Here is an 18,284-nt window from a genome sequence, read left to right on the forward strand (position 1 = left end):
CCAGCTGACCTTTGACCTGTGCTGTCAGTCCCGTAACCCTGTCCTGTCTTCTGCGCTACAAATCTGATAGGGTCACGGGAATGACGAGAGTGACCGGGCCACTAATGGCACCGTATGGCTAACATCACTTTTAATTAGCATGACAGCCTCACTGCCAGCCGCGCCCTCCTCCTCCTTCTCCTGCGGGTACTATGGCAACAGGCCAATGCAGAGTTACGGGGTTGACGGGGTTAAACGTAGACACCTTGGCGCTTTTGGATGTGATTGCTAGGACAAACTGAACATGTGGTGAAGGAAAGTTACAACACAGAACCACCTCCTATTACTTCAAGGCTACACAGTGTAAGAATGGTATGTTGTGTGTGTGACTGCAACGTATACAAGGTTGTAAATTAGAAATCAAAGCTGACATGTCGCTGCCATATTTCTAAACCCATTTTGGGGACACCTGTCATCGCTGGCGAGAGCTGCACAGCGTTCTGTTGTCCCGGCTGTCAAACCATCAAAGTCACATTTCTTAGTTTTCTTCTTGAGGGGGCAGAGAGAAAACAAAATCTGCTGGGACTGTGCTGCAAAACTCAGCAAATGGAGCATTTGTGTACAAATGACAGCTACATAGTTGGAAATAGAATATTGAGGACACCTCCAGCTGTGTGGAGCGTCCCCAATTTTTCCTCGTACTAAATTGTATTTTCTCTGCTTCTGGATGGATTCAACATAAAATGCAGTGTGTGACTCATCTAGTAGTTTCACTGAAGGCCCACATCTTTCTGGGTAGCTATTACAGTGCAGTACCAGCGTCACACTGGCTGTGGTTAGTAGTCTTTTTCCCCCATTCTGAATGTAATCTAATTGTTGATTCCCATGATCATACTAAAGAAAACAATTTCACCTAGGCGACCAGTTAAAACAAAGAGTTCAGTCATGTCCAACAGACTGAACCTGGAACTCAAGACCGATCTAGGAGCTGTGATTGTTTACTGCTGTTGCACAGGTTATACTTTTCTCAGAATATACTAGTTCGGTTATTAAATGGGAGTTAAGTTCCACCCGCGGCATCCGCTGTGTTTCAGAATTTCCCAGAAAGCAGTAAACATAATTTAATCAGAGGGAGTGCTCACACGACAAGCTCTCATCAGCGTAAGAGTTTTCAGAAGATATGTACCACCCACTTCAAATGTCATTACATTTCTCTCAGAATGGGCCAAATTAATTGTGATGAAGGTGATTACAGGAGGTAATTCAAATCTGATTGAGCTATTATTCTGATTATTAGTGATATAAAATGTTCCACGCAAACACAGCTTGTGTCAGATTTACATGGACAGCACTTGTATGAAGGATAGCAGTACCAAACACTGCAGGCTTTGGAAGTGGACAGTTGTGTTCAGTTTTTACTGAAACAGAGGTCTGAGAGTGAGTTGTGGTTAGCACACAGTGGCACATCAATATCGGACAAAGACAAGCAAGGGAGTGGAGAGTCTCAGAAACAAGGAGCCTGAGAGTGAAGGGTTGGAGTGAAGACATGAAGACGGAGATAGTGTCAACGTACTGCTCAGCACTGATGTATTGGTCCTCCTGAGGGTTGCAGGCCACCTTGCCGATGCGGACTCCATTCTGGATGTCTTTGAACTGCAGACCAAGGTTCTCACCCATGATGGTCAGCATGGTTCCTCCCTGCCTGGGCCCTGTCTCCGGAGACAACTGGTTGGAAGGAACAAATTAAGGAGGACATATGTTAGCCAGAACAACATATGGGACAATCGATTTTTACCCAAAGCAGTACATCATAGAGATATATTGTATGTCAGCATGAATCACAGTTTACTTAAGTCATTATGGCCATGTCCCATTCTCAATGAATCAGATACTTGCTACCTCATTAAGTGAGATGAAAAATGACCTCGGATCCATTAACTCCACCTCAACTCAGTCAAACATTCACAACCTGCCAACTCACACACTTAACCTGGACCCACCCATCAAGCCCTCACTTACATCTCTCATTTAACCCTGTGACGATTAATCTACTGAACACAATTACTGCGCACAGCGACCTCTGCTCCCTTTCTTTCCCCGAGAGGTCTGCGAAAAGGTGTGTGGAGGTGCTAATGGCTACCCGAGGCTAGCCCAGTCGCTAATCACGGCCCCATTCATCCAGCCTGCGACGCAGACAATGGCCCCTTTGGTAATCAGTCATTACTAGCATAATTAGGGCTAGAGCTAATTGGATTAGAACCTGGCGTGGGTGGGGTGGGGTCATTTGTCGCAGCAGGGTGGGAGGAGGGTTTAGGGGATGAGATGCTGGTGGTTGGGTGTTGTGGTGTGGGGCTGTGGGTAAGGTCACACTTTGACCCTGCTTGCCATAAAGGAAGGATACTATGATTAAGCTCCCATCAGTATGACATCTCTCCGTTAAGTACAAAGCCCCAAGTAAACTGCATACAACCAAGGATCCACATATAGTTTTCTGTTTTGTGTAGAAGATAGAGTGAGACACAACAGTCTATACAGATATGGACGAACACACAAATGTGGAAAGAGGGAGATTAGTGCCAAAGATCACATACGAATTTTATAACTGTTGGCGAAGCAATGATTTGTATTTTTGTTGGCCAGTCCTAAAGCTAGCAACACTTCTGTTCACACCAGAAAGTCAAAAATCACATGTCATTTGTGGACCACTGCAAAATGTGGTTGGGCTGCCAGCTTGGTGACGTCGTGACTACTCTTGGTTAATTTGTCACAAAAAAGCCAAAAGTTGAACTCTACTTCAAAGCTCCATGTAAATTTACTTGGCCTGTGTTGGCAAATTCACTGCTAGCAGCAATTCCTACAGAGGCCCTGAGAGCTCAACCCACTGCAAATAAGATTTAACTCTTCATGAACTTACCAACAAATGGGCAGCATTTAGAAAATGTTCACCAAGTTGGTGACACATAAAAACATCAATTTGATGACAAATGTGCAGCATTTAGACAAAGCGCTACAAAAAAGCTCACAACACAAATGAAATGTTTCCAGGGAACACTTAAAAGTTTGTGTAGTCCGCTATCCATCGATGATGTTGAAAAAAATCCCCTAAACTCTAAGTTTTAATAGCTTATTCTAAGATTGTGACCCCATGATTCAGATACATTATCAGGTTGTAGATCTGCTATTAACTTTGGGTTAGCATCTTGTTTATTATTAGACTGCCAACTCAAATATTCTGATGAAATACACACAACTAATGATGACACAAGCTAACGTTTTGCTGGCTATAACACTGATGTGAAGTTAATGTTTTTAAGTGACGTCATATTGGTGAATGTTTTCTAAATGCTGTGCATGTTTTGTCAAGTTGGTGAAGATGTTTCTTCATTTGCTTGTGGTACATCTATTTGCAGTGCATTGAGCTCTTAGGGCCGTCGCAAATTCCAGTAAAATGAATTGATGTTGGTTAAAAATTCTGCTGTTATAAATTATGGTTTGACGGTGCCTTTAGAGTAATACATTTGCCTTTTTCAACTTTAAAAAGAGTGAGTGTACAACAGGTTAGAACAGGGAAGAAGAGAGCACTGGTAACAAAATTTGTTAAAGGAATTTTCTGTAATTCATTAATTCACTTTGTTGCATCAAGTTACACGAGCACTCTTTTATCTGTGTAGTAAATATAAAGCTGTGCGAGCACGTTTAACTTCATACACAGGAAAATAAGGTATCAGTCTTCTTATCTACCTCAGCAAGAAAGCTGAAATGAAAAAATACTGAGCTATTCCTTTAAGTGTATCTACTGTCTAAATATACATACTAAATTAGATGCACTCTCTCAAGCAGCTCTCTATAACTCTATTCCTCCACCTGCTACCTGACAATGATCCCCAGTCTAACATCATTATAGAAAAGGTGGCAGGCTAGTAAAAGCCACAGGTGTTCAGGACACCACTAACAGAAACACACAATGGGAACAAAGCCCAGTGTCATGCAGGCCAGAGCTGAAATGCCACAGTGATATAATTAAGGAGTGTTTTCTATCTTACACCAGCTAGGCTTCTGATGAACATCCCTCCTCCTCCTCTCGCCCTTTCCCTCTTCCTCTCCGGACTTGTGTCTTTTTAATTCACTCTCTGTCTCTTTGTCTATGTGCCTGAATGCATATATTTTAGCTGGAGACAAAGGAGTGAGTGACACGCAGTAGTGCACCAGTCAGAATCTTCAGATATGGTAATCAAATCTCTCGTTCTCTGTAAGCACTGGCTTATCAAAATGCACACACATACACACACACACACAAGTTGTTACATCCACAACTAAACAACACAAACAAAAAGCCCTTTTTGATAAAAGCCACCAGCCTAAACACTCGCTCCATTCTCTTTTCGCCGTCACAGCACTCCACACCCATTCAAATTCCCTTTTTTCCTCTCCGTCTCCGACTTGTCCCGTTGTGTCGAAGGCTTTGTGTGAGGCCTATTGTGGCCAGGCTGAGCGGCAGTGCACAGATAGCATCTGCTAGTTATAGGCAGAGGAGGCGGGGGGGTGGGTAAGCAAGGGACACAGAGAGAGATGATATGAATATGGCATAAGGTTTCTAAAGTTAAGCCGGGATGTGAAAGACTCTCAAAAACAAAATGTAAAACAAACTGATGGAGGTAAATAAAGTAAGTAATGACAGTGATGAGTCTTTGCCACTAAATGTTTACATGTGCCTAAGTGAAAAATAGTATGATTGATGACGTAAATCCTTACAAACATAAAGAACAAAACTATGATTGAAGTCAAAACCACAGTGGGGCCCATTATATTACTGGAGTTAAACATTGAGAGCATGTTTACATGGTAAGATTATTTCATAAAGTAAATCAGCTCAATCCAGCTGTTAAATTACCTTTATGAATAATAAGTGCGAGCAGTTACTCAGCGCTGGCTTGCTTTATTATTTCTCTCAATGCTGTTACAGCAAGACTTATTATTGTGCTCTAAAACACAACTGGCAAATCACAGAGGCCGGGTCAATTGGGGCCTCTGAAGAGAAAGACATCTTTCTTGATGCTGGTCGACAGGAGGAAGGAAGGGACAGAAGGACAGGACAGATGAAGGACGATCGAGAGGGAAAGGGAAAAAAGGAAAGGAAGGGAGAGTGAAAAGGGTTGATGGGTTATAAAGGGAAGAAAATAATGGTTGTTAGTAGGCAAAAAGGGACGGAGGATATAAGGAAGAGGCGAAAGGAAAGTGATGAGAAAATGGAGAAATGGAGACAAAAAGAAGTCTTCTAAATGCCAAAATTGGAGCTTAATAATAATACATGAGGGGGGAATCATTGGCCTTTCTCAAGTACACAAGCTGTGCAACTAAATGAAGACATGCACGCTGACAACACTCCGAACAATATCACATAGTTTTTGGAACAAAAAACCCTTTCTCATATAGAAAAGATCACAAAGAAGCAAAACAAAAAACAAAACAAAAAAAAACACAGCACAGAAGTGTGCCACATGCTTTAACACTAAAAAATGCACACCCCCACGCATACACACATACTGGCATGGCCTGTGTTGTTTTAATTGGTTTCTAAGGGCTAGCTGTAATGCTCTTCCTGTCCCCTAGGAGAAGGCAGGCAGGAGATGATGGATGATGGAGGGCCAGGCAGCATCCAAGGCCAATACTAGGACACTGCTGCACTACACTGGGAGAGAGTGCCAGACTGTGTGTGTGTGTGTGTGTGTGTGTGTGTGTGTGTCACTATCTGTGTGGCTGTGACTGTGATTTTGACGATACTATACAAACCACTCATTGTAACGCTATTTATCTTTTATTTTAAACATTTTAATGAAACATTTTAATCTGAATGTAGTCTAATCAGAGAGTGTGTGTGTGTGTATGCCTGTGGGAGCTGGAGTGTTTTTTGCTTGTGCGAGTGTGTTTTTGTATGCTTTCACACACACACAAACTGTGTGTCTGCTTGTTGTGAAAGGAGAACTAATTAATCTTTGTGCACAATGTCAGTGCAGAGGAAAAAAATGCAGCACAATAAAAGTAGCACTTTAACAGCCTAACAGCCAAATTCTTGGTCTAAAACCAATCATTTACAGCCTAAAACATCAATTGCTGTGTTTGGAGAACAGTGCTTAGGTGCCAGAGTCATTACTGGAACCGTACCCAACTGCATACTATTGAACAACGTCAAATGGGCAATAGCACACTTGGAAATGACACCAAATGGTTTCAACGCTCGCTGCTCTGAAAGCTCTGGATAGCTGTGTGTGTGTACAGTACGTTTCTGTATGATGTGTGCATGTGTGTGAGGTCACACTCTCTCCAGTGGCGTTTCCTTCCCGGCTGAACACACATTCTCCGGTCCAAATGAAATTAGCAACTAATCCACTAGCTAATGGCCACACAGCAGCTAGCATGCTGCAAAAAAATGAACAAAGCATCCTGAATAAAGCAAAAAGTCTTTTTTTTTTTTTTTAAAAAGGGCATCAAAGAGGAAGAGAGGGATTTGGCCGAACGCATGGTGAGAAGTGGAGTAATATTCAATTTGTGTGGTGGATGTGATGCTCTTTGGGAGAACTAAAGAATGAAATGGCAGAAGAAAAGGGAGATATTTTCTTTGTTGCCTGCCGATGTTCTTTTGGCATTAAATGTCACACTGTAAATGTCAAAGGTGGAGAGGAGAGGTGAGGCTGGCAGCGCGGCTCGGCGATAACGCCTCCTCCAGTGTCTCTCTCCTCTGCTATTCTTCTTTGTCTCTTCTGTGTTCTCAAACCTGCAGTACATTTCTCCTCCTGCTGTTTCTGAAGCTCTTCTACGCCTGCTTTTTGACTGCCACCAACATCTTGCCCCGAGGCCAGGATTTACCCCTCAATATGCATGCAAGAGCACATGCTTGCATGCACACACACACACACACACACACACACACACACACACACACATCCCCACCCCTTCACACACACTCCCCGCCATCTCTCTCAAACATACACGCACACAAAACCCAATTGCCTCTGTATGCTTGTTTCAAAGAGATAACTGAAGCGAGCAAGAAGAGAGAGGGAGAGCATTAGCGAACGGATTTATCTATGTGCCAGTGCCCCAATTATCCAATATCTCCATTAAGCATTCAGAAAGACGAACCCGTGTCACACAGGAAATGTACTGAGGGCTCCAGCCATACAAGTCTGCATCAGTGAAATGGGGATGCATTATAAACCATACATATATTTCACACTCGTTTAAATAGAGAGAAGTGGCACTCGTTTTGACTGAGCTGATTGTTCGTCTTTTTTGAGATAAAATTAAATTTAAAGAAAACGCAATGTTGAAAGTTTGAGGAGAAATAATGGAGAGAAGGACAAGAAGGGAAGACAGCAGAAGGACAAATGAGAACGAGTGAAACGTCGAGACACGTCTTGCACAGCGGTGCGTGGCTTTCAGACCAGGCTCTGTGTGTGTTCGTGAGAGCGTGCGTGTGGGTGTCAGTCCCAGTGGTGAGCTGTAGCGACAGTGACCCAGGTCACAGTCAGACGAGGACCACCGCCACGGTTACTGGTGGCAACAGATGGGTACGCTGTGGTGTTTAGACGCCTTAGCTCAACCGGCCTGTCAGATGCACACATGCACGTACACATTCTGCGCCCATGGTGGGACACAATTAGCACACTTCCACAGTCTCTGTTTCTTTGTCACTCTCCTGCACGCACACACTCCAGACAGCCACCCTATCTGCCTCTTTAGGGGTGTGTATGTGTGTGTGTAGCCATCATCTCTAATCATGTCAGTGTGCTCAGTCTTGGGGTGTGTGAACTGCCTCCTCCTGGCCGGCCCATCTGTGTTGTAGTTGCAGTCATGGTGATGGCCTCTAAGTTGTCTATCCTCCCTGCCGCCTCTCCTCCTAGAACATTCCCATCACTCGGTGAGGCCAAACAATGACGCAGCACAGGTAGGGATTTCTAATCCCTTCTTTTGGAAAACTTTTACTAATGAGCTGACTTTGGCAATCCTGCGCCAAGAGTCTTCAGTTTCAATCACTGCCAAACATGCGGTAATCACGACCCTGTTACAAAGGGCATATTGTCACTTGAACCCCCTTCCTTTTGACCTCTGCCCTAAAAAACCCTTACTTGTTTGTTGTTAAGGAGGTCGAGTTGCTTGGCAACACACACCAAATAGCAGCAAAAGTGTCTGCTTTAACTCTAGCAGTGGTAAGACAAGAGTTTTTTCTTTAACTTGGATTCAGCAGCTCCATGCAATGTTGATTTTAGAGTGGGCTGTTCCCTGGCCTCACAGACCCTGGGGTGTTATAGTGTGTGGCCATGGCGTCAGCTTTGGTACCGGCTTTTATTTTTGTAGAGAGCTGAAAATGTGTTTGCACCAATCAATTTCTGCTAATATATTTTTACCTTATATGTAAATATTGGATAAAATGGTTTGGAAAGTTCCATATGTTTGTTGTACACTAACTGCATTAGGTTGTATGTTGTTCAACTTCAGCGATTAACACAAAAAAGTGTGTGTGTGTGTGTGTGTGTGTGTGTGTGTGTGTGTGTGTGTGTGTGTGTGTGTGTACGTGCAGTTAGGAATGTGTTACCGAGCATACTGAGCCTCTATATGGCGTCACATGGTAAGCATGTGTTATTACTGTCACTGCTTACCTTGGTGATCTTGGGGTGTGCACAGCGGCTGTTTCCGGTGGTGGCGTGCATCCAAGTGCTCTCTGGAGGAGTACACTCCTGCCTCAGGGAGCATTTCTTCTCTTGTACGCACCAGCCACACTCAAACCTGGGGTTTGCCTTCAGACACATCCCACAGCTGTCCCTCAGTGCGTAGCACTTATACAGGTGGGCTGGTGAGGAGAAGAACAAGAAGAAGAAAGAGTCAGAAAATTAAGTAATAAGAGATTATTTTTGGTGCGAATGAGGCTGGGGAGAGAATAAAGTTACATCACCATCAATACAGTTTGTGTTAAATTGCTACAGTACAAGCTAACTAAGTAGACAAACATCCTGAGGGGTAGAACAGTTAGAAAATCAACAAAATACTTCTATTTAAAGTTTCTCAACTTCCACACAAAAATTCCAAAACTTCTTCAATGTCACTGAGACTAAGTTGAGTTAAGGCACTATTTCCCAAAGGCCTCAGGAATTGTACAGCGAAATCATTTTTTTTTCTCTCTCTCTCTGCTATTCCATCCCCAAATCCCATTGGTCATGGAGCAGCTTTAAAGCAACCCTGTACCAATTACTGGCTGCTAAACGACTTCTCTCTAATTACATTAACATATCAGTATTTAAGACAAGTGAGCATCGCTCACACGCCACCAGATGATTATCATGATTGAGAAATAGGGAGGGGGCTGGCAGTGAGGAGAGACAGACAGAGACAGATAGGGAGACATCTTTGGGTTGGGGGTCGCCCTCGGTTTCACTTCAGGAGATTTACACTTGAGATAACACACAATGCATAGACACTGATGCACGCTGATGATATTGTGTGCCGTCTATACTGTTTCATCTAACAGATGCCATTTATAAACACTTTGTCTCTGAAAGAACTGTCAAAGCATGTTATGTTGCCTCCATGAATACAAACACCCCATTATTGTGGATTGCAGCTGGGTCCCTATGTTCATACACTATGTCGCGTATATGTTACAAATGCATCCATATAGCATATCAGTCAGAGGCAGCAGCCTGAGAAATATGTGAAATTTGAGACTTCAACAGCTTGCTCAGTGCATTTAGACTACAGGGGAGTGACATCAATAAATGAAACAAAGTGACTCTGTGGTGTTACCTTACATTACTGACAAAATGGCAATGATCACTGCTTCACAGGCTTTAGAGTTGTAACATCTTCTAATCTGCAAGACGACACAAAATCCCAGCTCCTCGCTGCGTCTTTAGCCATCAAAGAGTAACAAACAGGACCAGACAATGCAGCTCTCTCTGCCTTACACAACTATGTGCGTATGTTGTCAACAGGCCGTATCGAGCGCAGTGGTAGCTGCAGATGATGTTACTTTACCTCACAGCAGGGGAATAATGTTACAGACCCCTGCTGTTCTGTACAGGCCACAATAATTATGGAGACAGCACTATAAAGATTGTCCTACCAGTAATTATATCCAACAGACATGATCTCATTGTCTTCTCCCTCAGTGGTGCATTCAGTATGTGTATGTGTTTAATCATTACCCTGGTGGTTCTTTGTTTGGAGGGCAAGGCGTGGTTATACATTAGCGTACACACTATAATACCGTTTAGAAAAAAGTGGAAATACATACAGTATTGCATACATTATAATAATAATACCTGTCAGCGTAAGTGTAAAAGCTTGCACAATAAGGGGTGTTTAAATACAGCCTTCTGGCAAGATATTTTACAATACAAAGATGTGACAGGGTGCATTGTGGAGCTGAAAAATGAGTTGCAACACAAAGTAAATGTTACGAATAAGCTTCGTCAGCTGATCAGGTTTTTGCACACTTAATACCTAACTATAGCATTTTGCTTTGCCTATGTATATTCATCCAAGAGCCATGAATTATTTTGAGCTGGCTGTATTGCTACATGGCCACTGCCCTAACAAACAGTTGAAATATACTATAACACTGAACACCACCAACCCACATCAACAGTTTGACAAAACAATCTTACCTCAGTTTGTTTTGTCAAACTACTGTTTCCAAGGTAAAAAATCAGTTCAGTAGCAACCATTCTCAGTCGGTGATTATCAGTGACAGGAAATCAATAATTAATCAATGTTTCAGTGTGGGGAAAGTAACAACAGCTTGAGCTGCCTTCTGAACCAACATTGTGATGGATGTATCTTGCTTGGCTTTTTTCTTTTACTCTCAGTGTAAAATCTGATTTTGAAATGTGATGAGAATCTCTGGTTTTGCCATCTTACACTGACACCTATTGGCCTAATCACTTTGAATAATGCAAAAACCATAGTTGTTCAACAGATTCACATTTAATGCTCCACTGCAGAGAAAATGTCTGTGTCTAAATGGATCATTTTAACACTGGTTTATCAGCCAGCCTGCTCACTTACCACTATGACCTGCTACCACTACTTACTTGCTACCTATTAGCAATGATAAAAGAGTCTCAGGGGTAAAACCAGAGCCTTGACTGACATAATTATTAGTCAATAAATGTATTACTGAATATGAATGACCTTTTGTACAGAGTGTGTGCTGTTTTAAACTGGTGTGACTGCAAACTTTAAAGCTTTTAAACACATTCCTAGTGTTGCTTTGTTTAATGGCATCTTAACACATGCAACACATGCATGAAACGTAAACAAGTTAAAGGTTGCACTGTTGTAGTTCTCACTTACAGTGCAAACACATACGGACAAACAGTAAACAGTGTTTGAGCCATTTACAGACCACGAATATCAACTGTAAAAGGGTGGGCTTGCCGAGGGATTTTGGTCACAATATAAATGATTTAGCATGCAGTTGGAGTTGGTTTTTCAGGAAGTCACAACACTTCAGTATGTATAAGTTCCTGCAGGTCCTGGGGCATATTTCTTTGAGATGCTACATCAGCCATGACTCGCTAAACATAAGAAAATCCAACAAATCAACCCAGCTTTTGAAACGGGAGTGATTGTGTATAATGTCTCATGTTAAAGTTTAAGACACAACAGCAGATTTAAAGGTCCAGCGTGTCGGATATGGGGGGTATATTGGCAGAAATTAAATGTAATATAACAAGTTCTTTGTTGTATAATCACCTGAAAATAAGAGTCGTATTTTTGTTATCTTAAAAGTAGCCATTTATATCTAAATAGGGAGCGGGTCCTCGTCCACAGAGTCCGCCAGGTTGCATAGTCATGTTTCTACAGTAGCCCAGGATGGACAAACCACACACTGGCTCTAGAAAGGTCCATTCACTTTTTCACATCGTCCACCATAGTTATAAGCTCCTCTCCAATAAGCAGCGTCAGGAAAAAAAAAAGTTAAACTGCTTTATTTTGTGTTTTTACCAGTTTTAATCACTTTGTCTATTTGTTTTGGGGAGGAGGAGACCTTTGCAGGTAATTTGATTAAAACCTCCTGAACGTCTGAATCTTAAGTTATCAGAGAATAAAGGTGAGCACACGTTAGCAGGTGCCCGTCTGTGACAGACTTAACAGCATCAGAGAAACACTGATTTGTACTGTCAAACTGCTTTATTCCTTGTTTTTACCAGTTTTAATCACCTGGTCTATTTGTTTCGAAGAGGAAGAGACCTCTGTGGTTTATTTGGCTCCCAGTAAAAATCTCCTGAACAATGAACTCTGAAGGAATTCTAACTGGGAGTTCACACTTGACGCATGGGAGAAGCAATCTGCACTTCTCACTGATGCCACTAACTCCTACACACTGCTCCTTTAAGAATGACACCCTCCACTGCACCCTTGTCTTTTGTGAGACTAATAGAATTTGCTCATGCAGATTGAATACCTTGAGCCAATAAGGGTCGATAATGTACGACACCACATTAACTCACCTTTGATGTTGTAGGGGTTGTCAATGACAAAGTTTCCGTTCCAAACCACAGACAAATCCACTGGCAGGTCGCTGATGTCATTGCCCTCATAGGTATACTGAAATACAAAACAACAGCATCAAGATTAGCATTCACGGTCATGTGCTGGTACCTAAAGCAGTGAGTTCCGTACACCAATAACATCATTGTAAGCCATTCTCAGTCTTTTAAAAAATATTAAATTAGTAAAAGAGAAATAAAATCTGCCAATACAAAGAGCAAGCTCAGTTCAGCTGGTGGCTGGTAGTAATGTCGTACCCTGTGGTGCTCACACAGTTGAAGGGCCATAAAAATGACTGATGAGAGACAGGCTATATTGTGATTTTAACACGCAGCACATCCGCCGCTGCCTGGCAGAGCACAGAGTTGATTAAGAGATTGGAATCCCCATCACTGTATGACTCATTCCATTCCAGTGATGAATGAAAAGCCTAATATATCTCCAACAATAATATTCTCATCTAATTTCATTTTTGCATCCTGAACTAATAAGAGTTGAAATGTAATTGACTCGTCGTCGGCATAATCAGTTTTATGGAATCGCTTTAAATGAGACAACAAGCTTCAAATGCGGCGGTGTGATGGCGGTGTGTGAACTGAGGGAGTAACAGAGAAAGAGCTCCTGTGAGACCCCTCCCAGCCTCTGAACAAATAAATTATCAGCCACAATTATCACTGGCAAACCCCCCCCCACCCCCCCACCCCCCCCACCCCCACATACAGAGAGCAGCCCAACACATAAGTAAACACACAATCATCTGAAAATAATCATTCATCAAGAACCCCACACCCCCAAATCTGAGACATAGCCAGACTACTCCATTCATTAGTTGTCTTTGATACAACGTGAAACAGATGCTTAGACAGCAAGAGAGCCTGAGCTGGCGAGACTAGATAGACCATGTTAACCTAACACCTCTGTCAGTCAAAGGGTGCCCAGTCACTCTCACTACCACTGGTACGGTCACTATCTTGGATGGCCTCGGGCTGAGAGATATCAGGACTATTCTCTTCTAGTGGAGTGGTGATAAAATCCAATGTGAAAGCCTCAAGCCTGAGGCTATGGGGCCCTCACAGATTGAATCTAGCTACAACTTCGCCACTATGTGATACTACCCACTCCAATGTGATACTGTGAGATTTATCTTGACATCTGTAATAACAGTGAATCGGAATGTATTTGAAGGGGAAAAGGACCAAGAAATGTGCATAGAGAAGATAAGGAAATGAGAGGACGCAGCAATGTCACAATGTGTGAATGGCTGATTAATTCATTCTTCACTTTTTGCGATTGGACGATTTTAAATTCAGCGGGCCCTGAAGGCGCAGATGCTGATATCCAAATGAAGAGAGATGCCACCATGTATCTCAGAAGAACTACAACTTTGCTCTTGGAGTTTATTTTAAGGTGGAATTCTTTCAAAATGTGTTTTCAGGCACATTTTGGTGCTCTAATTTATTTAGTAACCATGAACTCCACCTGGGAGCTGCCCTGCAAAACACCCAGCAAGAAAACTTTTACACAAAGTTATATATAGTATATATCAACCTGCTTGGATTTAGACTGCACCACTGCACTTATACTAGATCTTCATAGAGCTAAAACAACCGGCCAATTACTCAACTGGATGAGCTACAGAAAGATAATTAGTGACTATGTTGAGAATCGTTTCATCTTTTAAGTGATTTTGTCTACATTTATATCTGCACATAGCAGTCAATTTTTATAGTGGTTAGGGTTTTTTTGCTCTTGTTTTGATTATAAGTCTATTTCTGTGTATTTGCATAGAGAGTACAAACAATCCGGTTTAAATTCCATCTATGTGTACTCACATACTTAGCTTTGAAACCTGATTCTGATTCTTTACTGAAAAATAGTGAAAAACTCTCAGGGTCCACGGGAGTGTTTCCTGCTTCTCTTCGACATATACAGTATATTAGTAAAGTAAATAACCTTTGTCAGTAATGTGGATTTAATGACAGAGTGGGTAAGAGCAAATAACAGGACATCTAGAAGAGTCTGGTGAGTTCAGAAATTGCATAATTGCATAATTTTACTGTATAGCAGCTTCTAAATCCAGGAAAACATGACACTTAAAATATTACAATATCCAAGACAATACCTAGACTCATAGCACAGTATCAATATATTACCCAGCCCTAGTTGCAGCCCTAGATCATCATGACTACTTTGTCAGAGAGGTAGTTTTCCCTTCAAGACCAGTGAATCTGGTATTTTAGAAAAAACAGCACAGCATGTGTGCTAAAGTTACTGCGGTGAGGTTCAGGTTAGCAGGAAAAGGACAATCTGAAAAGTGACGATAACACTGGACAGAGTGCAGGAAAGTGCAGAAATAAAAGGGGGGAAAAGCGACAAGTGATGGTTAAAAGACTGGAAAATGTTTGGAATGGCTGATGGGTCGGAAAGACAGAGGTGGAGTGAGCTGCGACAAGTGGAGTGCAGGGAGCAAAGAAAAAAAAGATGGTGAGAAAGAAGGATGAAGGAAACGGGGAGGGAGAAGAGGGTGGAGAGAGGATGATACAGCGGCAAGGATGAAGGAGAAATAGCGAGGGCGAGATGGATAGAGAAAGGTGATTGTGTGTTATTCTGTGGACACCATTAATTTACACATGGAATAAGAGGCCGGGGCTGGCCTGTAAGCGCCTGAGCTGGTGGGGGCTAAAGTGAAATTGGCATTTTCAATTTGTTCCCTGACATGTCTGCCTTGGTCTTTTCACACATTCCTCTGCCTCACCCTCTCTCACAATCCTCTTTTTCCCTCTCTCTCTCTCCCTCTCATTATTCCTTCCCTCTACCTCTTTACAAACCTCCTCCCCCATCAATCTCAGTCTGACTTTCTCTCCTCTACCTCCTTCCCCCAGAACGCCCACAGTCAAACAAGGAAATATGAAGCAGATTCCTTTATCGCATATACCAAACATGTCCAGAGAACACATGTGCACACTGTACTATAAATATGCATTCTGCACACGGGACACTTTCCAAGAGACGGATGCCAGCGGATGCATCAAAGACGGATCGCTCAGACTATACAGGAAATAAAAAATGATAAATAAAAACACATGAAAGCACAGGAAGATAAGACACTCACACAACAACACGTGTTTTAGGATGTCAGCTATTATTTCTCTCAGCTCAAGTCCGAGCATATGAACTTCTTCAATCTTTCCCTCCCCTCTTCCCCTCTCCCCCAGGAGACCACCCAGTCTGCCTGGGAACAAGAACACTTCCTCACCGGGTAGAGATGGAGGAAACATATGAGTGTGTTTGATTGTATATATGCATGCGAGACAATGAGAGAGGAGAAAAGGAAGAGGGTAAGAAAAGGATATGCACAGAGAACGTGGATGCAGAGAGAGACAGGGTAGAAGAAAGGCAGCAAGAGGGAGATAAAAAGAGAAAGTGAGAAGAACAAAACCGATGGGACAGATGAGATAGAACAGGGACTGAAAGACTGGAGAAGATTGTAAGAGAGGGGGAGAAAGAGCCATAAAAAGAGGGGTGTTATCAAGCTCAGGGCAGCTTCATATTTGGCAATTGTTCAAGCCGCTGAAGGCGTTTCAAACTTTGCAACTATTCTCGATACAAGAACACCAGACAACATGAAAGCTTCACAAGCTCACACACTTGTCTCAGAAACAGCATGGTGGCTTAAAACTGGAAGTGGTCAAAACCCAAAACAGTAGCAGCAGCAGCAGCAGCAGCAGCAGCAATAAAGCTCCATTAAGCTGTATTTCATACAAACACCAGATCAAGTGACTGCTCCTTAAGGGACAGGGTTGCCAATTGTTTCAGTTGGCCGGAATAACAAAATGTAAATACCAGCTCATATAAAATGTTGTACAGCCTTTCTTAGAACAGGTGGCCACACAAGCCAAAACCATAGACTGTATAAAAATAATGGACACAGCCACTGTGACGTCACCCACTGGTTTGTGGACTCCTGTTTTGAAGCCCTGAGTTCTAGACATGTATAGCTGCAGCCACATTCTGTTTAGAGCCTATACACCGCGCCCACCACTAGTACAAAACAAGCCCACCAAGGCAGCGTTTATTTAAACTCTGCTACAACACAACATTGTAGTGAATAAATATGAGGTTATGAGTACCAAAATGTAACCTTAACCCTTATCCTAACCTTGACCACCTGTCTATTAACACTTTATAGCTTGCTAAATGATAGCTAAGTATTTTTTTCAAGGCTTCCAGACAAATGGGCGATGGGGGCTGTTTGTGGTCTGATGTGTAGGTATGGTGGGTGAGTCATGTGGCTGCTCCAGCCGCAGATATACCTACTCATCAAGTTTGGCATTTTAGCCTTTGCCATCTTGAGCCCCTTTTACACAGCATCTTCAAGGCTGGAATTTCCATTATGCCGCCTTGCAGTTCTGTGTAAAAGGTACAATCATGGAATGGGGGGAGAGAGTTATTTCGCCTTTAAGCCGGCATCGCAGGTAGTAACAGCATCCAATCAATGTCTGTATAAATGAGGCAGCAGGCAGGACGAAATTATGGGCGGCACAAGTGTAACATTTTGATGATGAATTATGCGTGTGACACATTCACAGGGGATTTAAAAATAGCTAGCAGCAGTCAGCAGCTAACTCAAAGAAGAACAGCGGCCAAAAATGTTTGCAAATTGGAAAAACAATGAGCTCCAGGAGCTCTTTACCCTCTGAGCAGAGGACGAGATCAGCTGGCATGTAACAGACGGTAAATGATTGTTATTGCTCTGTTAATGCCATTGTTATCATTTAAAAAGCACTGACACACTAGGGGGCAATGCTGGTGTGTTACATGTCATGCCCTTTACGCGTCTTGCTTCTGCAATGCTGGCATGCTATCTAAAAATCACATCGGAGCAGCATGATGCCACAGGTGTTTAGTTTTGTGTGAAAATGCATAGGCTGCATAAAAAAGGGACTTCGTAATGGCCCTAGAGTGCAATCTCTGTGTAAGAAAAGCTTTTTGGAGCCAAAAGCATCCATATGTGGAGGAGAGTGCAGAACTGTGGAGGAGTAAGGGGGATCTGACTAAGAGCCTAAGAACACTATCAAAAGACAGCCTGTCACTCAAAGTGGCCATGTCCTTAATTATGCATTGATTTAAATTAGCTATAGACACCAAAACATATTTTGTATCAGGCTGTAAAAATGTTTATTTCTGCTGTTAAGTTGGGCATTTTAACATAGGGGTGTATGGGGATTGACACATTCAAGGACCTGCAGTTTTTGGCACTTCCACTTTGACTTTATTTTTCACCCCAACAGGTTGCTGCTTTGTCAAAACCAGAATTAAAAGTTGGTGAATACAGGACTTGCATACCTTTAGTGGTGAGGAATATCATTTTGTGATTTGGGGCTATTAAGAAAATGAAAGGTAATTTTTGAGGATATACAGTATTGAATGGGTGGGGTGTTTTCTACAACCCATAAGACTTTAATCTTTAGTCTCAAACCTCCCAATTTTCAGCTCGAATTATTGGACAGAAGTCAGCAGTCTAGTCATCAGTTCAGAGACATGTAGTGACAGACAACAGGAGCTGAAGGACAATTTTCTTCATGTAATTCACTGCCAAATATGTGGTAAGTTATATATTGTATCCATTTCTCTATTTCAGTGTCGTTAAGTATGTCTTTCCTTGCTGCGCTGATATATCCCCTCAGGACTGAAGATGGGCTACAGTAAAGGACACGGGGTCAAGCTTCCTTCCACTTCCATCCCTGCTCCTCTGA

At 42.4% G+C, this 18,284-nt stretch overlaps 1 protein-coding gene across 5 annotated transcripts in view; it reads right to left on the reverse strand.

The window, feature by feature from the left end:
• The window catches only part of LOC126385438 (plexin-A1-like), a 294,361-nt gene that overhangs the window by 42,114 nt on the left and 233,963 nt on the right, over positions 1–18,284 (reverse strand). For all 5 annotated transcript variants that reach the window (XM_050037151.1, XM_050037155.1, XM_050037152.1 and 2 more), the window contains exons 11-13: positions 12,489–12,585; positions 8,637–8,827; positions 1,553–1,704 (exon numbers count right to left, since the gene is read on the reverse strand). In XM_050037151.1, the coding sequence (XP_049893108.1) occupies positions 1,553–1,704; positions 8,637–8,827; positions 12,489–12,585 (440 nt within the window). The remainder of the gene's footprint in view (positions 1–1,552; positions 1,705–8,636; positions 8,828–12,488; positions 12,586–18,284) is intronic.

Source organism: Epinephelus moara, chromosome 24 (assembly GCF_006386435.1).
Source record: "Epinephelus moara isolate mb chromosome 24, YSFRI_EMoa_1.0, whole genome shotgun sequence".
In the NCBI taxonomy this organism is placed as follows: domain Eukaryota; kingdom Metazoa; phylum Chordata; class Actinopteri; order Perciformes; family Serranidae; genus Epinephelus; species Epinephelus moara.